The 21,435-nt window shown below is 50.6% G+C and overlaps 2 protein-coding genes across 4 annotated transcripts; one reads left to right on the top strand and one right to left on the bottom strand.

Annotated features, from left to right (window-relative positions):
* Window positions 1-53: 53 nt before the first annotated feature.
* Window positions 54-4,806, bottom strand: ccnb3 (cyclin B3). Of its 3 annotated transcripts, none has more exons than XM_061808218.1 (13): window positions 4,649-4,806; window positions 4,485-4,567; window positions 4,313-4,399; window positions 3,834-3,941; window positions 3,514-3,626; window positions 3,338-3,449; window positions 3,177-3,275; window positions 3,023-3,115; window positions 2,809-2,946; window positions 2,434-2,589; window positions 1,241-1,390; window positions 1,044-1,174; window positions 54-382 (listed from the first exon to the last, which is right to left on the bottom strand). In XM_061808218.1, exons 2-13 carry the CDS (start codon window positions 4,560-4,562, stop codon window positions 265-267), a joined length of 1,383 nt encoding a protein of 460 aa, XP_061664202.1. In that variant the 5' UTR covers window positions 4,563-4,567; window positions 4,649-4,806; the 3' UTR covers window positions 54-264. The 3 variants fall into 3 exon arrangements, with proteins under 3 accessions (XP_061664202.1, XP_061664203.1, XP_061664204.1); XM_061808219.1 differs by having other exon boundaries at window positions 4,645-4,780; XM_061808220.1 differs by lacking the exon at window positions 3,834-3,941 and having other exon boundaries at window positions 4,649-4,805.
* Window positions 4,807-8,232: 3,426 nt separating this feature from the next.
* On the top strand, window positions 8,233-21,177 carry tnfsf10l (TNF superfamily member 10, like). Its single transcript, XM_061808221.1, has 7 exons — window positions 8,233-8,575; window positions 14,758-14,901; window positions 18,593-18,629; window positions 18,706-18,813; window positions 18,921-19,069; window positions 19,160-19,270; window positions 19,340-21,177. Exons 1-7 carry the CDS (start codon window positions 8,372-8,374, stop codon window positions 19,523-19,525), a joined length of 939 nt encoding a protein of 312 aa, XP_061664205.1. The 5' UTR covers window positions 8,233-8,371; the 3' UTR covers window positions 19,526-21,177.
* The last annotated feature ends 258 nt before the right edge of the window (window positions 21,178-21,435 follow it).

Consider the following 21,435-nt stretch of genomic DNA (forward strand, 5'->3'; position numbering starts at 1 on the left):
AGTCCCTCGTGGTTGCTTGTTGAATTCCCATAAAAGATGATTCACAGTTCAAATGCAGAGATTTATGAAACATACAAAAAACTTTATTTTAAGAACTGGCATCGTAGCTGTTTAAAGTTCACATTACAATAAAACAAGAGCCACCAGAAAATGACAAACTGAATGACACTTTTCTGTGGTAAAAACACAAAAGTGTTTAAAACAAATGAACTTTTTTTGCAACACTGTATAAAACATACAAACAAAATGTATAAATAAACTTATTTACAAGTATGCACCCGAGGGAACTTGGGGTGACTGTCGTGCTGACGTCCAGGCCGATAAAGTCTTCTCCAAAACGTCAAAGTCGACTAAAGGCAGGGAGGCGACTTGGAAAAAGACCCTGAAAATATTAAGGGACACAAATCAATTGAAAAAAAAAAAATTAATAAAAATAACACACACACACACACACACGACAAGCCATCAAATTTGAAGACAACAAAGTTGGGATGGGAACGATGACCTCTTTCCCCACTGCTCAAACACCAATTGGGATTTTGACAAAGTGTTGTTTCCACAAAGTTCACCAAAAATGCACGACCCTTGTGAGGATGAGTGGCATGAAGAATGGATCAATTCAGAACATATCCATGTCTGCCCTACACCATCCGGCATCCAGAGGGATTTTTAGAGAGTGGACTATTTATGGGTCAGCCCTTGCTACATCACAGTTCACCGATTGAGGATTGATTGGATCACAGATTTTTTTTTTTTTTTAATCTTATTCATATTGCTGATAATTCAACAGCATCATCATGAGATTTTAGATCAAATAAGCATTTTGTAGCCTCAAATGTGGACTAAAAAAAAAATTATAATACTATGAGGGGAAAAAAAAAAAAAACAACAAAAGCAAATGCTTTGATGTACAAAAGCTTAGTAATGCTAAGGTTTCCCAGTGCCTCCGAACGCATCATTTCTCCAATCCAGTGGACGGGAGACAGTCCCGAAACAGCCTCCATTTCAACGTATTCCACCAGCACCCCGAGAAGCGCTCTTACGCGTGGGAGTATTTGCTGCGGACGGCCTTCAGCTTGTCGTTGGGGGGCTGCGCCACGACGGCGTAAAGCTTCCGGACCACCGGCGCCACCTCCGTTATTCCATAGCCGCTGTGGAACTTCAGGATGGGCGACTGAAAGAGCAGAGCAACAAGAATAAAAAGGACGCCGGCGAGCCGCGGCACCCGGCGGGTTCGTACCCATCCCGACAGATGTTTGGTGCACAGGGCCAGCAGCAGGCAGGCGGCCGCCAGCAGCGAGGCCCGTTCCAGCGCCAGCTCCACGTCCATCAGGCTCAGCTCGCAGAAGTATCGTGCCAGAGTCAGCGTGTCCATGCCGACGCCGGCGCACTGGGCGGGGCACACACGGACCCGAGAAACACATTAGCCAATCAGTGTCGCATTCGTGCCTGGCTGTTTTTTTTTTTTTTTTTTTGCTTTGGAAATGGAGAGAACAAAAACTATGGTACAGTACTGATGGGGCAAACGGACTGAGCCTGAAAAAGGTTCAAAAAGCGGCTGCAAGTACGTTTCCCAAGGGGACCGGAATGCCGTGCAATCGGGACAACCCCCCCCATCACAACAGATGTCCTAAAGTAGGTCCATTTTCAGGACGGACAGCAAGTGACTTCATTTTCTCCACGTATTCAGTGAACACGGCAGGCGACGAGGGTCTGCCTCACAGTTCGGAGGAGCCGGCTTCAAATCCCGGCCGCGCCTGTGTGGCGTTTGTACGACCCGCGTGGATTTCCTCCCACTTCCAGGCAGGATGGGGAGACAAGGTCTGGGCCTGCCGCTTTGATCGTCTTTTGTCGTTCCAAGATGCATTTCGTGTCCCGTTCGCGGATGGTCGAGGGAGGAGTCGGAGATGAAGTGGTCGGTGGTGCGAAATTGATCTTTTCAAAATCTGCCGTAAAAGCCGTTCAGGTCGTCGGCTGGCGCTAAACTGTTTTTCTACATAATCCCCGTTGCCGATGTATTCAGCCGCTTTCTGTTGCGATAGTCACAGGGCCCTAACCCCCCCGCGACGACGCGCCTGGCCGAGTTGCTGCAGTTTGCCAGGAGACCGCGGCTTGTGGGAGACCTTTTTTTGTTGGTACGCACACCTCCTGACGGAAAGTGACGTACAACGGAACAGCATCAAGCAGCATATCCCACCACCTTTTCTTTTAGAGTTAGGGACTACGGGCTAGATTCCCTGATCGTGAGCAAGTCTTCCCTTGCGTATGCGAGTCCAGACGACCAAAAAGAGTAAAAACAGACAGTACTAGGGAGCACCACACAGAGGCGACCACACGGATAGGCGCCATCTTGGAAAGTATTCCCCCGAGATCAAACGGAAGCATTTGCCTACTGAAAGCGCAGACGAAGAAGAACGAGCCACGGGGTCGTACCTTGGCGTAGCGGCGCAGGAAGCTGTAGGGGACGGGGATGCCAATGTCGAAGGAGAGCGCTCGGAGGATGCGCTCCTCCATGAAGCGGAACTGCTGCTGCGTGTACGCGTCGTCGCAAATATAGACAAAATTGTCCATGCATGGCGGGTCGCGCTCCTGCAATGACAAGGCCGCTCTCAACACGGCGCAATTCAAAGTCACATTTCATGACGTCGGCTCGCTCTCGAAAGAGGGATGGGCCAGATTTGTGCTTCGCTTGCGTGGACGCTCGCTTTGTCAAACAGCACGATTCCAATTCAACTTTGCGGCGTTGAAGCCTTTTTACCCCCCTCAAAAGAGTACCTCTGACCAGCGATCGACGAGGCGCGTCCTCACCTCGAACTTTGAGGCGAGCAGCATCGCGGTGGCGCCCACCAGCTGCAGCGTCTCGTGGCGGATGGCGTTCCGGGACAGGTAGTGGTCAGTCAGCTTCACGGCCAGGTAGAGAGTCTCGTGGTACAACTCGAAGTTCTCCTGGGAAGGGAACAGCCAGTCGGCCACGCGCACGCACGGGGTTGAGGGAACGGGGGGGGGGTTGGGGGGGCCTCACCTGTACTTCCACCAGCCAGTCCACCAGGACTGCCCGCATCTCACTGTTGATGTTGGGCTGCCGGGCCATGTAGTCGCACAGCGCAAACTTCTCCTGGAAGCAAAGCGCAGCGGTTGTCTGTTTTTGTTTGGGGGTCGCGCCGAGCCAGCCTCACCTCTCGGCTTTTCAGGTAGTCAAAGACTTCCTTGGCGTACTCGGGACACATGAGGAAATCGTCGTGGTGCTCGGAGTCCACGTCGAACTCCGCTGGAATCTGCAGACGTGAAACCAAAGGCGTCACGCTCCCGTCGCTGGGCGGGGCGGCGAGGGGCTCACCTGGGCTTTCGGGAAGAGAGGCGGCACGTGGCAATCTGCTGCCTCTCCTGCCGGGGCGGATTCGTCTCCCTCCCCCTCATCGGGGGTTTCAGATGCTTCTTTTGCCTCCGAACTTTCAAAAGGAGGAACAAGTTGCAAACGCCGCCGTCCCCACAGGACAAACCACGACGTCTTACCCTTGCCGCTCTGCTCTGCTCTTCTCGGACTCTCCGGGGACGCTTGTTTTCTTCCCCTGCTTCTTGGCACAGTTCTTCTTCCTGCCTGGGAAGCTGATCTGAACTTTATGAGCCTGCAATCAGCAACGGAACAAGTGGCCGCCATCTTTGTCGAGTTTTCTCAAAAGCAAGCGGAAGGAATGAGCACTTCAAACGCCTCGAAAATCCTCCACACAACCAAGAAACTGACCGTTCATGACTGGCGTTCACGTACGCGAGCTATACTACTGCTGTGCTCACCATGAACGGTCCATTTGTAATTCTCGGGCAAGTTAGTAAACCTTATTTGGAGGGGTGGACTTGAGGGAGCGCTTCCTGGGAATCGACATCCACACGAGCTCATTGCTGGCTACTCGGAACTGAAGCCCGCCTATTAGAGAAGAACTTCCCTGAAAGGGTCCAGGAGAAAAGGTGAGAAACAATCAAACGACTCACTTTAACTCCAAGTCACTCCAGTCATTTGGGCCACATTTTCACGCTCAGATTATATTCTCTCCGAGGGATACCACCAAAAACTGCGCCAAGACAATTTCCTCTGGTTTTTGAATAGAAATTGGACATTGGATCAACTTGACTTGAAATACTATTCACGTCCTTTTTGTTGAAAGGCTCCAGGTGACCAAAACCCAAGTGAGGCTATAAGCCTTTCAGAAAAGAGACAAAATTGCAGCAGAAGTTCCAACAAGATGAACACTTTGAACGCTGCCAGTCGTGGCGCTCCACCCGCCGAAGCCGCGGTTGGACGCGATGCTCAACTCACATTGCTGATGTCGACGAAGGCCTTCCTCTTCTCGGGGGCTCCGCGAGAAGCCGAATCGGACCCCTGGACGTCGGGACCTTTCGCGTCCTGCAAAACGACCGAGAGACCCATTGGTGGCTCGCGAGCCACAACAGACAACCTGGCGCTTTTCCGGGCAGGTTAGGGTTTTTACCCGCTTCTTGCAACCGATCACTTTGGGGATTTTGCTGGCGACAGTCAGCGGAGCTCGGTTCCCTTTTGCAAAAGGCATGTTCCCTGCTCAAAAGACACAAACAGTCACGAGGCTCGATTCGGCCATTGCAAACTGTCAACGTGGGCGTGTGTCTTCCTACCGACCCAAACTGACGATTCCCGCTCGTTGAGCCGTCGAACACTTGCGGAATACTCGCCAATCTTGGATCACATCAACTCGTTACGCCTCTGAGTTTGTCCTGAACCGTTTGGAGAGAGACTCGAATTTGCAGCGGCTTCTCGACTGGGTGGACTTAAAGCGGCGTCGGCCAATCGGCGAGCTCGTAGGGATACCGCTTTTGGAGGGTTGCCTCGTTTTCTTTGACGGGATCTCCCGAGTGTGCACCGCCAGGACGGAGCGCTTTTTAACCTCTTCTGCCTCACAGTTCTGAGGACGGACGTTCGAATCCCGGCGTGGCACGGGTGGAGTTAGCATGTTTTCCCCGTGCCTGCGCAGCTTTCCACCCCTTTGCTCCCACAGCCCAAGAACATGCACGGTGGGGGTTGATTCTTCTTCTCCTTTTCCTTTCGGCTTGTCCACAGCGTGTGATCATTTTCCATCGACGCCCATCTCGTGCATCTTCCTCTCTAAGCGCCGCTGTCCTCACGTCCTCCCTCACAACATCCACTGACGACTCTAAATGACCCCAAAGCGTGAACGTGATCGCCGCTGTAATCAAACGTCTCATCGGGTGTGAATTGCACGCAGACAATCACACTGCAACCCACACGAAGTCGTACACTTACACACTCTTGCACTTCCTGTCAATCACACAGGAAGTGTGTGCACATTTCTTACACTAACAAGTACCGTGAGAGAAACCTTTTGGTGAGTTGGATTTTTGACTTACGTTTGTTGATCTCGATCTTATTTTGGGAGGAAAAATGTATGTGCGATGGAGAGGCTCGGGCCCAACGGGAATCCTGCGACCCCCCCCCGCACGTCATTTGAAGTCTTCTCGTCGTCGGGGCATAGAATTGGTCTATTAGGTCCCAGAAGGGAAACCATTTGAAATGAGCAACTGGTCGGGGCTTGTCTATGAAGTCATGGTTTCCTCCATTCATCCGTGCATTTTCTGAGCCGCTTATCCCTACAAGGGCCTCCAGCGATTTGTTTTTCAAGGGGGTGGGGGTAAAATGACTCAAAAGTCAAGGTGTAGGACTTGCGACTTGACTCGGGACTTGAGTGCAAAGACTTGCGGCAAAGCAATTGCCTATTTACACAATTTTCACCCTGACAGGAAGCTGCGATGAAGGCCTTGAGTGGAAATCCCAGGGGCGTCGCTGAAGGCTCGCATGGACCGCAGCTCTGTTCCAGTACGCCCGCGTGCCGACCTGGAGTCGTCGTGAACACTTTTGCAGACTCTCTGGTCCGTGAGGTCATTGGATGGCTCTCACGTGCACGAAGCGACCCGGCGGGTGACCGAGACCAAGTTGACGAGCTCGCCCGCCAGCTGGCCGAAAACGTCGTCACTTGCTCTTTTCACGACGTTCAAATGTCGCATTTCGTTGGCAATAAAAGCTCGTCCAAAGTGGATGAAGCGTAAGGTTGGAAGGAGACGGCCAAATGTTTCTGCAACACGTCCTACTGTCCACTAGATGGCAGCACAGGAAAATTCTCGGGAACCATTGACAAGGGGGTTAGTCTCATAGACGTGAAGGGGTAGATGAGGTACCTACTCACATATATGGCGGCCATGCTGGGAGGGTCCACGTTCCCAAATGAAAGGAATTTGTGAACACTGAAATTAAGTCGTAACTTGCTTGGTAAGCACATTGTCAAAGCCACAGAATTTGTTTTGTTTTGTTTTGTTTTTTTTGGGGGGGGTGGGGGTTGAAACAAATGAAAAGAATAAAAATTGGCAGAGACCAGTCCCCATCATTCTTGTTTGTTGAAATAAAAGCTCTCCATTTTGACACAATATGCTCCCGTGAGGGGACATTGAGTAGTTTGCAGTGAGTGTGAGCAATCGACTGCGGCACGTGGTCACCGAGCGAGGAGCTCGCCGTTGATGGTCTTTTATGGCGTCGGCGATCAAAGTCTGCAAAGTGACCTCACTGGCTCATAACACAGCAGCAGCACTTGAATGTGTGGTCTCGTGATGGTGAAAAGGTTTGCATGTGCCAGGCAAAGTCGGATGAAAAGAGGCTGAAGAACAAAGTCAGTCACCTGAGTGGAGTGAGACTCCGGCTTGGAACCAATTTTAAATGACAGGGAAAAACATCGTCTCGACTGCTGTTCTTGTGGGTACTGGAAAGGAAGAGCAACACAGAAGGCCGCACACCAAAGTCAGAGGTCAGTTGTAGTACCGAGACTGACCTACAGTGCAATGCAAACTGCTGCAAAGTCTAAAAGGAAGAATACAGAGCTTCTGCTGTGCTTGTCATTTTCTTGGGGTGAACCAACGGGCAAACACTTCACTTCTCAAGATGGAGGTTACGTCAGCAATACTCGCCGTACGTCGCGCGATGACGTCAGGCGAGCAAAGCAACGTCGAACCCGTTTTTTTTTTCCAGCAAAGGTTAAGGAAGAGTGGCATTAACTTGAGACAATTTGACTTTGCTCCAGACTTGAGACTCTGCACGTGTGACTTGATGCAAACTCTGGAGAGCAACATGTTTTCTTTGTCTTGACAAAAATGCCCGAAGGCGGCATTGAGTGCTGCTCGGAGCCCTCGTGTCAGCTGAGGCGTCATCGCAGGTGCCGAGCGGAGTCTTGTTGAGCGTCTGCGGTCCGGGCGTGCGACCTTGCAGACACCAAACACGTACCCACCATGCTTTCCTCACCAGACCGCAACCCAAAACATCATCATGGTCTGCAATATGTTTTCGGATGAGCTCGCCTGGCTTCTTTCCGCTTAAACCCGTGACAAGGCGTCAAACGCTGGCGCGTCTCAACGCGCTAAAAGGAACTCGCCATTTCAGATGACCTCTCCAGGAGGTCCTTTTTCTCCAATGTTTTGTGTTTGTTCTTTAATTGATGAATCCTTACAAGAAATAGATTCATTTCAAATTGCCTCCGGGCAGAGGAATTGGTTCCCAGCTCCCGCGCGTCAACTGATTTCACCGAGAACTCTGGTGAAATGGAGTGCAGAACTTGTTGGAGCAGCCCTTGGAATTCTTTCCGGGGGGTGTGGGGGGGAGCCACAGGGTGTCAGGTGGGCCACAAAGAGTCATCCGTCCATCTCCCGGGGAAGTGTGTGTTCGGCCATTCGCCAACTACCATTGCAAGATGAAAATCAAATGTTCGGCCTTCTCCCAAGTACTGAGTTGATCTCGCATCGTGGCCAGGAAGAGGCCAAGAAATCAATCATCGAAGTCGTATTCAAATTGAGACAACGAGTTACTCGAAATTAGCCAGTCCGCAGACCTAAAATAAGTCTTTACGGCACACAGCTGAGCGGCTCCATTGTCTCGGTTTCTTTTGTTGTGCTCACACTAGTTTGGGAGGTGGAGCGCTCTTGTGTGGCCTCAATGTGTCACTGCGTGTTTTTAAGTCTTCCCAAAGCAATAAAAAAAAAAAATGAGACGTGTGCGCTGTGACCTACATAAAACTGGTTCGCAACTGAAAGCGTGTTTTCAACAAACGAAGTAGGTGGAAAAGTTGTGCGCTGCTCGCACGCCTTCCTACTGCTGCTCCTCCCCCCCCCGATAATCCCCCGCCCGGGTGATGAAGAGGTTAAGCCGGCCCCTCTCGTCCCGCAGGCAGCTCCACTCCTCCGCTCCAGCGGCCACGGCCACATCCCCGCTGTAAGCTGGCGTCCTCTTGCATGGAGATTTAAAGGGAACTTTGCCACCGTCCTCTGGGGTCCGTGCGCGGGGGGCGCCATGGCCAGCCCGAGCGAGCAACAGGATTATTTCCGATCGGTTAGCAACGAGTCCGCCACCTACATGATGGTTCCGGCCGCCGCCGGGGGGAGGCGGGAAACGCCGTCCAAGATGTGGGTGGCCCTGGTGGTGGCGGTGGTGGTGGTGCTGCAGGTGGCCTCCACCACGGGGCTCTTCGTCTACCTGAACATGTCCATCTCCCAGGTAAGAACTTCCACCTTTGCTCAGGGGAGCTCCAGTGAAATGTGGACGGCAGCTCAGGACATTTTTCTCTCCTGAAGTCATCCTAAAATGACACACTGGAGCTCATTTCTGGAAATAATCACAGCAGTATGGTCCTTTCTGCGAAGCAACAATCCAAACAAAAGTTCACAGAGGTGGAGCGTCCATCTGGAACCGTTCTTCTTCCGGCGCAAAACTAAAATGAAAACGGGCAGTTTCTGGATTTCGTGTGAGAATCTGAGGTCCCTGATCCGAGTTTACGTTTCGCACACGCAAAGATGTGTCCAGGTGTGAAAACGCGGGCCGTGGTCTTCCCTGGCGGGGTTAGGGCAGGCAGCAGAGTGCGGGGGCACTCTTCTTCTTGTTCTCATTTGAGGCCGCCGCTGCGCCGATTCAAATCCCCAAAGGGAACGGTTGCCCCAACAGCCTCTTTATCCTTGTTATTCCAAGCGCGGTGCTAATTTGCGCCCACGTTCTCTGACGGGAAGGAGGTAGAGGCAGAAGAAGCTCGCTCACAGGCGAGTGGACGCGCGCAGTCGTCCTCGGGAACACATAAAAACCTCTTTTCCAAATAACACTGTGCATATTGTGCATTCAGCCCTGAACTTGTTTTCAGGCCGAGCTCAGGCCTCATGAAACGCATGAGACCTGAGCATGTGTGGGCGTTTGAGGGGAATTCCCCCTTTGTCTGAATGCCCCCCCCCCCCCAACAAACAAAAGCAGCCGGCGGAGAGCAACAACACAGGACAATGAGGAATTATCCACCGTTGCCGGCAAACACGCAGCAGGCCCTCACGTGTGAGGCCGAGTCGCACGACAGTCTGCCAAAAGAAATAAGACCAAAAAAACAAAATTAAAAAGTCATTTCAAATGCCGCACGTGCTCTGACGCCTGAGGCCAAAGTTGACAAGTGTCGCGATGTCGCCAAGTCTTACCCGGCCTGCCGCTGGGCAGCCAGAAAACACGCAAGAGAGATTTTGAAGATTTCTTCATTTGTACAAGTCATTCACTTCCTAAGTTCTGTCTCCTGCACGAAAAAAAAGAAAAGAAAAAAAAAATTCTCTCTGTGCGGACTTAAACGGGTCTGATTTGGGGGGGGCATGACTTCTCCCCACAATCGTCTTCAAACAAAAAAAGCTTCTTTGAGGCTGGATATTTGTATTCCCACGTACGAAGGCCCATTAGCGCGCGTGTCAGCGTGCGCTTGCGTGTGTGTTATCAGTTTGTTTGCTCCGTCCATCCATCAACAATTCCCTGATAAAAAGCCTTCAGCAAGATTTACAGCAAAGGGTGCAAATAAGTTCAATTGTCACTTTGTGTGGGGCAAACGTTTGCAAACGTGTCAAGAGGCACGCAGCCAATCATGCGGCGCGGCGTCAGGAAGGCCCACAGCTTCTCGGTCACATTTTGAAGCACCCGCGGGGGTCCCAGCACACAACACGCAGTCGTAGCGGCCCCCGCAGGCCGGCCAGCACACGCCCAGCACCTGCGCCATGTCCATCCATAGTCACTTCTCCAAGTCCCTCACGGGACCCCCGGTCCACTTTCGAAGGGAAGAGTCACCTCTTTTGTTCGCTCATGAGTTCCGTACAGGAAGCCAAAGTAGTGGCTCAGTTGTGCAGACAGGTTGAAACTTCATTCTCAGCTCGTTTCTCGATCACGACTGCGTTTAGACGACCATTTGAACGGCGGCAACGCTAAATGTTAGCGTTAGAGTCGTCAACTTTGCGCTTCGTCGTCAGGCCAAACGCAACGACCTAAGCCGATCCCGGAGCCGCCCTGCGATCGCCGCCGGGGGCCGGTTCGCGGCCTCGGCGAGCCTTGCTGCGTTTATGCCATCATGGCGTGTGTTTACTTGATCGTCAGAAGTGAACGGTGGGGCGATATTTGCAAAGAGCTGAGATGGCGCTTTGCAGAGTGTCAAGCAACAAACGGGAAAGCGCCGCCCCGTTTGTCGGCTTATTTCCTCGTTCTCAGCCCGATGAAGCGTACGCCGACCTTTGGACGCGACGTGGGATAACGATCGCTATCGCAATCATCACAAAAGAGCTGCACAAAGTCCGCCCCGCAACTCCATCGAAACGCGACAGAATACAGACGAGCGCAGCTCGCAATGGCCGATCAGCGATCGGCAAAGCCCAGGCCCGAGATCGCTCCGATCACTCGTCCACGTGTACTCTCCCACACAAAAGACATCTTGAGACCGGTTTGGTCTCTCGCAGCATTCCCGAGTGGACGCGGATGCTCGCCGGAGCCTCGTTAAACACATGCCAAGCAGGCGCGCGCACGTGCGCGCCACATGAACTTTCCTACAAGGAATCCGCCACCTCATTGGGCCTCAATCAAGTAAAAATCAAACGTTTCAAACGCGCGTACCCCTTAATGAAGGCAAGGCCGAAGGCAACTTGCAACAACTCGGACAAAATGAACGACGTCTCTTTTTTTTTTCCCCCCTTTGTCAAACACTCTCCGTGTTTGAGAAAACATGCGAGCGCATGACACAGACGTGCTGGACGTCCTCCCACACGTTTGCTTTCACTTCGACACTCGAGCTAATCCGTCTTTGGCCAAAGTGATTTCATGCTTAGAGTCCAGCTGCATGTGTGTGTCACTGCCAAGCACACAAGTAAGAAATAAATTGTGTGTTACCCAAAAGCGCACGTCTAAATTTAGAGGCCTTGCCTCGTCCGTCCCTCTGGCCTGCTAGATTTCGGTTACGTGGCCGCTCTCAACTCTCTCTAATCCCTTCAAATGAGAGCTGTGGACTGCCAAAAAACACACACACACACACACACACAGTTTGCGGTGTGCTTACCAAGCAGACCTCGCAGATATACTTTTTGGGTTTTGTTGTCCAGCCAAAAACAGGCTGGATAGGGAGAAAGAACACAAACCCGAACACCAACACGAGCACGGACATACACTTGAATGCGAACAGTGTGGTATTGTTTGTGACTTCCTGAGAGAGTAAAAGCTGCTACTGGCACATTTCACGTGAACGTCTTTCCTCTGGTCGCCACAGTGTCACCCTATCAAAGTGAAGAAAAAGTCAAATCAAACTAATTTTTTTGTCGCAGGCCACATTGTTGTTGAAGCTTCCCTCAGAGGGCTGTTACGACTTTGTTACGATCTTCAATCGCCTCATCATATTTCCACATGAAATTGAGGAGCCGGTTTGGGAATCAGCAATCACGGGTTTTTCAACTATTGTCCATGTTTGGTAACACCAAAAGCCTTGCAATATCTCAATGTTGTCATTTACGACAGGATAAATTGAAATTTTGGTACGTATTCGAACAAGAATCAGCAAAGTTGACATTATTTGCTTGCGCAGGCCACATACAATCCCGTGGTGGGCCACATCTGGCCCCCAGACCTTGAGTTTGACACCCGTGCACTCGGAGCTCAAGGAAAAGTGACACACGGCTTCTAGTTGCAAGCTGAGAGTATGGTGATGATTTAAGTGAGTGCTTGTGATACAGGGGGAAAAGAAGAAGAGAGTACAGGACAAAAGAGAAACGAAAGGAAGGAAGGAAGCTCATCAACTCTGGCGACGCCACTGCTCGGTTGCCTCCCAGCATTTGTTGGGAGAAGTGAACGAGGGAAGAGTTCTTCATGAGAGGACAAACTTGGAAGTTGCATTTTGGGGCCAGACAGCAGCTGCACGTGTCGCACACCGACAACAGAAGCTGAAACCTTTAAAGCAATGTCAACGGCTCCCATCAATCAAAAGATTTCCTTCCTCCCATGGCGTGAATTTCAATGGAGACCCTCCAGGACGACGGGGGGAGAATGCCAACGATTTGGGGGGAGCTTCACCCAACTGTTCAAAGGTTCTGAGCCCAAACAGGTCAAGATAACCAAACGACCTGGAAGTACTTGACAAACATCAATCAAGGCCTTGTGTTACAACACCCCCCGCCAACCTAACCTAAGCAATGTTCTCAAAGTTTGCAGGGGTGTCCAATTCATTTTCAAGGCAAGCCATTGTTGTCTCCCTCAGCTGATAAAAATCAGATCAAGCAAATACATACAAATCACCTCATCATACACATGAGCATCAGAATGTGAATCTGCTTTATGGGCCGAGTACGTTACAAGACAAAGAATTTGGCCCCGGTAGTTGGAGCCACTCCAGTGTGACAACAAAACAGCCACTGTGACTAAAGACACAATTTAGGATGGAAAAAAAAGAAACAAGTCATTGTTCGGTCAAAGTGTACCGCAACTGGAATGATGGCAGTTGTGCAAATGATGCAGAGTCCTCTGGCATCGTGGTTAGTGGAGCTGGGTCAAGCCAAATGGTGCCCAGGGCTCAAAGACACGCATGGCCACTTGGAATGCAAACGGGACACCAGATAAGACAGCGAGCGTACAAATGATGTCGAAGAAGCGTCCCGACGGAGATGCGCAAAATTGCCAACGTGTCACCATCAAATTGGAAGTGAGTTGTTCGGGACGGAAGAAGCTGTTGGAATGTCTGCATTTCACATTGAGTTGGAAATAGCAAATCATTACTGATGGTCAATGGAAGCAGGAGGGGTTTGGTGGGGGGGGGAAAAAAAAAAAAAAAAAAAAAAGGTTAGGAAAAGTTTTGCGAATGGAGAAAGACACTATTCATCCACAAGGGCAATTCATTCAATTCGACAAATTCGCTATGTTTGCGCCACCTTGCATTGAACTGCATCAATTCTATACCCAAAAGATCGAAAAGCAAGTTAGCGAGAGAACTCGAGATTTTAAAGCCGAAGTGCGCACATAGCTACTGGAAAGGCAGCCATTTGCCTGGGACCCAAAAGTCAATTTGAACGCATCCACTGAGCAAGAAACATGGAGTAGACCCGCCAGATTTGCTCTCGTGGGCCGCATAAAATGATGCGGCGGGTCCACGTTTCTGCGTTTTCAGGTCAAACCAATGATGTAGAATAAAAAGTGGACTGCGCATTCTGCATCCGTCATCGGTTCCGCCATGGTCAACAGGCTCTGACTTCCGGTCAGGGCAAAAAATGTGGTTAAATATACACACATTGTTATGGAAAACAATGCAATACATTTATGAGAATTAATTATGAAGGTAAAGGTGAAACACACTTACCAGTGAAAAGTTACTACTTTGCGACCGCCTGCACGGTTTTGACAGCCAACAGCGCAACAAAAAAGCTGAACCTAACATATTCCGATCAAATTGGATGCTATTATGTTTCACAATGTACAATTGTGAGGACGTCAAAGGATGTCAACTTTCACGTGAAATAGACCCAAAGCAATGTTTTGCCCTGACCGGGAGTTGACCACGCGAAAGGGGCCTGTGCGCAGTCCACTTTTTATTCGACGTCCTTGGGTCAAACGATGACAACGCCCACGTTTCCAGTCGCTGCGCCTGTTTTGCATTAGCGCTTCAAGTAGCACAAGGTGCGCACGGTCATCCGCTCGATTAGCACAAGGGGAAGCGAGACAAAAACTAATGCAAACGCTTCCTTAGCACAACACCGAAGTCAAGCCAAGTATCGCTGGAGTCGATCGCTCGCACCTCTCAAAAGAGATTCAGGAGAGCGTCCACGTAACAGAACAAAGGAGTTTGAAAGGCGAAGCCGTGTCCCAACCGGACGGGGGGGGGGGGGGTGACAATAAAATGAAATTGTCACAACAGGAGATTTGCTCACGACTGAATATCGAGTGAGGAAAAGTCTGGAAAGATGGAAACTTGGTGTACCGGTGGCCAAAACATGCGAATATCATTCTATCAGCAGACAGCCAGCGAAGGCTGACTCACTGGCACTGACGCTCCTTCGAAGAATCTTAACTCTTCCCGTAAAGTCACCCCCCGCCACGCACGCTGACCCACTTCTACCGGCAGGTCGGATCCTGCCACGGCGAAACAACTGAAGACATGAACGAAAAGTGTTTTTTTATCTTTCTGTACAGCGACTACGGCAGCGAGCTGCTGCGGCGTTTAAGCGGTGCTCTCAGACTGGGCTCAAGCAATTGTTGGGGGGGTGGGGGGGGTGGGGTTTTCTAATCAGCAAAGAGACTTTGTAATTAACAACGATAAATGACAGAGGGAGGATGATAAAGCACATAGTCAGCGCTCACATGCTGACTTTTGTGGACTATTCCCTCATCTGTTGTCCAGATGACATTTCTTGTTTGCGTTGTGCATGCAGGTGCGCAGTCAGGGAGTGACGGAGGAGCTCAAATGTCTGAGCTTGCTCAACGCTCTGGACCAGGACATCCCGGAGCAGCTGGCCCAGCTGCTGGGAGAGCCTTGCATCAAGCTGGCCGAGGGAATCAAGGCCTACATCTCCAAGGTAAGGTCCCAAAACGACTCGGATCTCCACACGAAATCCGAGTCCGGGTGGTGGAATCTGCCATCGTCGGCGGGGTTATCATTTACGTGGGGGTGGGGGGGGTGGGGGGGGTGTGTCATCATGGTGTGACCGTGGGGGCCGGTCAGGGGGGAAAACACACCATGTGTCCTTGGGCCTGGGCAGGCTCGCCCTCGACAAACCAACAGGAGACGCTTCTTCTGCAAGCATGTTTTGGTTCTGATGGATGAGGACTGTTGTTCCTCCATCAGGCTGCTGCAACGATGACACAAACACCTCCGACCTTCATTTTTGCTTAGATACAGCTTGTGGTGCGTGTGTTGTTGTCGTCATCCAGCACTTCAAATCAAGTATGAAGGAGTACTGCATCATCATGCCAAACGCAGGCCAATGGCAGGCCGGCACTGACTTTGACCTGCTGCTATTTTTAGAGCTGACGAGTAAGCACGATGGCACCGGCGGCACGAGATGATAAGCTTTGGCTTTCATTTCAGCTTGTTTGCTTGGAAGGGCCCAAGCGGCACTCGCTGGTGAAAAGATAGCAAGAGGAACATTGCGAGATGCAAAGGGACTGGCTTAAGGAGCTCAAAGATGCCAGTTTCTGGCGTACGGGGAACTCCCTCTGTGGAAGTCCAACATTTGTCAGAAAACGAGACACAATCTGCTCTCAATTAAATCACGCCGGTGAGTCAAGGGCTCCACACTGCTGTGGAAAACAAGTCCTGGCATTAATACAGAGGACACCGGACACAAAACTTGCACCGTTGGTGATCTTTGAAAGGACACCTAATTCTACCCGCCCTGGTGCAAATGGACCACAGCAACAAACAAAGGAAGCCACTTTAGCAGGTCGGGAAGATACAATATTAGTGACGGTCGTCTTTGTGTACATTTTCACCTTTCACTAAATTTTTCCAACTTCAATACACACACTTGCCCGTCACCCTGATGTGATCTACTTCCACCATCCATCCATCCATCCATCTCATTATCTGAGGTCAGGTCGTGTGGGGGAATACCTTTAGCAGGGATACCCAGATGTCCTTCTTCCCAGCCGCTTGATCCAACTTCTCCGGAGGGATCCTGAGGCATGCCCAGGCCAGCCAAGAGACGGTCCCTCCAGCGCGTCCTTGGACACTGGGAAGTACCCATAATACCTTAACAGAGAGGCATCCGGATCAGACGCCCCAGCCACCTCATCTGGCCCCTCTCGATGCGAAGGAGCAGCGGCTCGACACAGAGTTCAGTATCAGAATCAGCTTTAATAGTGTCCGAGTGTGTCAAAACACACAAGGACTTTTTTTTTCCTCCGGCAGTCGGTGCTTCCCTGGTACCGACATTCAGAACAAAGAACAAAGAACAAGAGGCATTTGTGTTTATAGGATCTATTCCTTATAAGACGTGCAAGATATCAAATCTATATTGATAAGTGTGTTAAGAGTGTCAATTGTGCAAAGGAAGCAGTATATAGTGACGCATCGTGCGGTCCACAAAGTAGAATTAAATAGCCTAATCCGGAGAGCCCACGTCACCCTTTTTTTGATTGAGGGCCATGGGCTCAGATGTGGGGGTACTCTGGTGTGAACCACTCCAGTGAGAGCAGGAGATCATGGCTTGATGAAGTCAACCGAAGCACATCATCTGCAAAAACCAGAGACGCAATGCTAAAACCAACCCTCTACGTCTCGGCTGCGCCTAGAAATTCTGTCCATAGAAGTTGTGAACAAAATCGGTGACAAAGGACAGCCTTTGCGCAGTCCAACCCTCACTGGAAAAGAGTGCGACTTACTGTCGACAACATCGAGCAAACTCTGACATTGGTCGTACGGGGACCGAAGGGCCCCTTTCCAGGGGTTCGGTACCCCGCGTTCGAGAAGCACTCCACGAGGAACACAGAGGACTCTGCAGAGGATGACGACAGTGTTTGCGTCTTCACCTTGGGACTATTGAACTCTGCGGATACGCCGGTCACACTCAAGTGCTCGTGTTGGGCTAGAGAGAGGACGGAAGTCTTTCCACTCCCCAGATAGTGCGGGGTGGGGGCTGAAGATGAGGCGCCCTGGCTGTCTCGGCCATCGGGGTTCCTTCTTCTTTCACACCGGACGCATTCCAGGAAGGTTTTATGCACTTCCTTCTCCATGACTGTCAATATGTCCAAACAAGAAGGAAACGAGTGTATAAAATGACATCATCCGTGTTTCTATTTGTGCGCTAACCCTGCACACTACACTCGGAGCTCCAAAACGCTTTCCTTTCTGAGAAAAGGCGCCTTGTGCATTCCTGCAAGCGTCATGTGGCAAATTAATCATCAAGCGAGCCAGCCAGCCCAGGCCTGTGGAGGGCACGCAGCGTATTCAAGTATTGGGTTGCACCGCCCACTAATCTGCAGGAGAAATGTTCCTTCATGTGCCTGCTTGTCCCTCCTCCCGGCATACCAGCCTTTTCCCAACAATGCCTCAACTTCTGGAATCGTCCTTCTCATCTCACAATCTACTCCGGTTTTCTGAGCGAGCTCACGAGAGTGTCTCCTTCCCGTTTCGTCTTCTCTCGTCTCCTTCACCTGCCTACGAGACACGAGAGGCACTAAATTCGTCAGGCCGTACACCGACGACGGGTAGCAGCTCCTTTTCACAGCTTGTCTTGACGAGCTTGCGTCGACATCCAGGAGTACGCGTGCCTTCCAAGCAAAGCGGCCAAAAGCTGTACGCTTAATGAGTGGCACCCCGATGCAGTGTCGCGTCGGAAAGCGTTATTCGAAAACGACGGGGTAGAAGACGGTGTGATTGACACGCCGGAGGTCAGTTTCCATCTTTTGGGCAACGCTGACAGATTCTCCCACTTTGGAACCGCTGCTAATTCTCAATGTGGTCTGCAAAGGCTTCGCTCCGGAATCTGACCATGGCCCGGCGGCCCGCAAGAGTACGAAAAGTTAATTTGGGAGCTCAAAACCAAATGTGCTGCCAATTTCCTCCTTTTTTCCCCTCACGGGTGAGGAGGCAATTTTCTGCTCTCAGCACCTGAGGAACGCAAAGCCCAGACCGACACGCTCGGCCGAGCGAGACCGTGGACTGAACAAACATATGAAGAGGGAGAGACGTCTGCCATTTGAGGGCAACTGCAAGAGTGTGCACAAGCTGGGACTCTGGCGTGCAAGGCGACTCTATGAAAGGGACAAAGATTCATTCCTTCACTCTCACTTTCTGCTTCTTCTTGTTCTTTGAAATGAATGTCCACGTTACCGAGTCCCTCTATGGATGTCGAAGGAGCCAAAACACGGGACCTTTAGAGCATCTCGGGTGGAAGCTTGCTGCCTCTCCAACTGAAGCCCTCGTTAGACACCCTCATGGCCGAGAGGTCGCTTGAGTCACTCACGGAGCGCAGGCTCGCACGGCCACAAGCTTTTTAGGGCTTTTGAGTGGAATGAATGCCAAGAGGCAATAAGTGGGGGGGACCTCCAGACACAAACGAGAAGGAAAAACACGAGCCGGGTGTGGCGAAAATAAAAACAGATGTGAAAGAAGGTGAACGCTGTTACTCCATTCAGACAAAAGAATGACCATTGACTCGTTCATCTGCACAATGTCGGGGGAAAGTGAATGAAGCAACTCACCCTCACTATCTTACCTCGATCACGTGTGTAGTGAAAGTTCTTTCCACTTTCTTCTTCCCGCAGGTGACTGAGAACATCATCTCCAAGCAAACCTTTATGGGTGAGTCACGCAGCACGCACGCACACTTTGATGCGGGTGCGAGTTGTGCCCCGAGCGTATCTTCTTGTCACCGCAGTGGCCAGGACCATGCCTCGCTCTTTCAACAACTCCGGGTCCAAGTTCCTGAGCTCAGTCGTGCAAAGGCCTTCGGCCCACTTGACTCTGCGAGACACCGCTTCGCAAGGTAAGCGTTTGTGGACACGCAGGAAGGAGTGAGAGGCTCCAAGAGTCCTTCCTTGGAATTGGCGCCTTCAGGCAAGACCGGAGCCGATTTGACTTTCTTCCACACAGGGTACCCTCAGCTGGGACTGCACCAGTCCTGCCGCCACGTGGTGCGCTCGTGGGCCAACCGCAGTTTGGGTGCCCACCTGCACAACATGACCTTGAGCAACGGAAGGCTGCGAGTTCCCCAGGACGGCCGCTACTACCTGTACTCGCAGGTGAGTTTGGTTTTTTTTTTTTTCTTTTCGGTTTTGCTTCCTCTGCGTCCGCTTCCACGACGTTTCCAAAGTGTGTCCCGCGCGTTTCAGGTCTACTTCCGCTACCCGTCGCCTGCCAGCGGAGACACGGATCAGCGCAGTGTCAGCCACCAGTTGGTGCAGTGCGTCTACAAGAAGACCTCCTACCCGAGCCCGATACAGGTATGCCGGTCAGCTGCTCCCGCTCGCAGCGTGGGAACTCGCTGACGCCATTCCTTTTCCTCCCGGCAGCTTCTCAAGGGGGTCGGCACCAAGTGCTGGGCGCCCGAGGCAGAGTACGCTCTCCACTCAGTGTACCAAGGGGGACTCTTTGAGCTAAGGGCCGGCGACGAACTCTTTGTCTCAGTCTCGTCGCCCACTATGCTCAACGCCGACGATTCCTCCAGCTATTTTGGAGCCTTCAGACTGGACCTCTGAGCGGTGGAGTCTGCAGAACCCGCTAGACGGAAAAGGACAGAGGCTGGGCCGAAGGTTGACTTTCCCGGTTTGCTCGGAAGGATATGCGGAACCGCTCGACAAGCGAGGAAATCGCCGTGCATAAAAGGAGGGAGAAAGTCCCAACAACCTTTTTGAGCCAAAGCAAACCAGAAGACGTGAGGCTGCTGATGAACGTGTTTTGATCCTCTGGGAAGGATTGATTTTTTTGCGGAGCAATCACGAATCTGCTGCCGGTCTTGCCAGGGGATCCTTAGATATGAACTCCAGACCAAAGAATGTACAGACAATAAAACATTGAAGGAAAGTGGAGCAGAAATCCAAGCCGGGACAAATGTGTTCATACATATCAGTGAAGGGAGGTGATTTCAAAAGTCATCAATGTGTTCTTTTTACTTTTTACAATTTAAGGCCACTTGTGCTGCTCACTGAGAACTTAAGGGACAGTGAGGAGGAAGAGGGGGGGTAGCGCAGACTGAGGCAGATGACGAAGGGAGGGGGGCTAGGTTGAGACTCACCAGCAGCCGGACCAGTTTAGCTTCATCTCTTTTTCCACATGTAAATAGCACAATGCCAATGATGAAAATCCGAAATCTGGTCTTTCCTGCCAAACCTGCAAATCTCAATGTGGAACATTTGCACAAAAGTTCTGCTCACGTTTACAGTTCATACACTAATCGAACTTTTGGACAATGTCCAGTACTCAATTAAAAAAAAAAAAGGTTTTCAAAGGAAATGATGTGAGAGCGTTTAAAGTGTGGATGAAAAGTTTCAGGGGTGAATAGTGTGAGTTCATGTGGGGGGCTCCACGATGTATGTCACATGAAACATTTGTGGATAAGGACTCTTTAGAAGTGCGGGTCTAAATGTGCATTAGTCATGCAAATACTTTGCTGACAGCAGCTCCAAGCAGAACCATCTGCTGCCCGTTTGGACGCAGCCAAACAGTTTGTTCAGCAAATTAAAGGACAAAAGCGGAAGAAGAAGAAGAAGAAGAAGAAAATGACGACACAAACCACCACGCGACCCCAAGAACAGGCCGGACCAGGCAGCGATTTGAGAGGGGCTCACTTGCGTCGGAAGTCGAGGTCAACCTTCGGGATGGAAACTTTCTGTCTATATGAGGCAAAAAAGCATTTGTCTGTACTGTCTTTGCATTTTGGATGTTCCAGCTGCGTGTTTGGGGAAAAAAAAAAAAAAAAAAAAAAAAAAAAAGCGCACTCAGACATCCTTGATTAGACTGAAAACCACCAGAGGAGTTTGTTCCAATGTGTTTCCATTTTTGACAAATTCTCTGCCCCTTTGTCATCGTTGACGGCTCCAAATACAGAAGCGAGGAGCGGTCGGAGGAGTCATTTCCGCAGGCCCGGACTCACACGAGACCTTTCTTCAAAGAAAAATGAATTTGAGTTTGGAGGCCACACCTGCAACAGCTTCCTTCTGAGGTGTTGTCGGGATCAGTCGGTCAACGAGACTGGAAGATGTGCCCGGCCGGCTTGAGCTCAAAAGCTGCCAAAAAAAAAAAAAAAGAAAGAAAAAGAAAAATCCGGACGCGCTCAAGACCACGCCCCGGTGCCACTGGTTCATCGGAACCAGATTCTGTCCGGGCTTGAAAAACAACCTCAATGTTTTTTTTTTTTAAATATATATATATATATATATATATATATATATATATATTATATATATATATATATATATATATATATATATATATATATATATATATATATAAATCATGGCATCAAGTTACAATCACAAAGACACAAACCAGATAAATTTTTGTAAGCGGCCACGTGATAGTTCCAGTTTCATGACGAGAGGTCTACACAGCCTAATTCAAATGCCAAGTTTTGTTGGCCAATTCCTTTCAAACGTCTTCCACCATTAAT

Source organism: Syngnathoides biaculeatus, chromosome 21, assembly GCF_019802595.1.
Source record: "Syngnathoides biaculeatus isolate LvHL_M chromosome 21, ASM1980259v1, whole genome shotgun sequence".
Lineage (NCBI taxonomy): Eukaryota > Metazoa > Chordata > Actinopteri > Syngnathiformes > Syngnathidae > Syngnathoides > Syngnathoides biaculeatus.

What these genes read in the sequence shown, in the direction of transcription:
- ccnb3 (XM_061808218.1), bottom strand. Translation starts at nt 4,562, where the DNA reads ATGCCTTTTGCAAAAGGGAACCGAGCTCCGCTGACTGTCGCCAGCAAA. An exon ending in CCTTCGTCGACATCAGCAAT is followed by an intron (nt 3,942 to 4,312) that starts GTGAGTTGAGCA and finishes GGACCCTTTCAG; the next exon opens with GGAAGTTCTTCTCTAATAGG. An exon ending in TGCTCGCCTCAAAGTTCGAG is followed by an intron (nt 2,590 to 2,808) that starts GTGAGGACGCGC and finishes TTGTCATTGCAG; the next exon opens with GAGCGCGACCCGCCATGCAT.
- tnfsf10l (XM_061808221.1), top strand. Translation starts at nt 8,372, where the DNA reads ATGGCCAGCCCGAGCGAGCAACAGGATTATTTCCGATCGGTTAGCAAC. An exon ending in TGAACATGTCCATCTCCCAG is followed by an intron (nt 8,576 to 14,757) that starts GTAAGAACTTCC and finishes TTGTGCATGCAG; the next exon opens with GTGCGCAGTCAGGGAGTGAC. An exon ending in CTCCAAGCAAACCTTTATGG is followed by an intron (nt 18,630 to 18,705) that starts GTGAGTCACGCA and finishes TTGTCACCGCAG; the next exon opens with TGGCCAGGACCATGCCTCGC.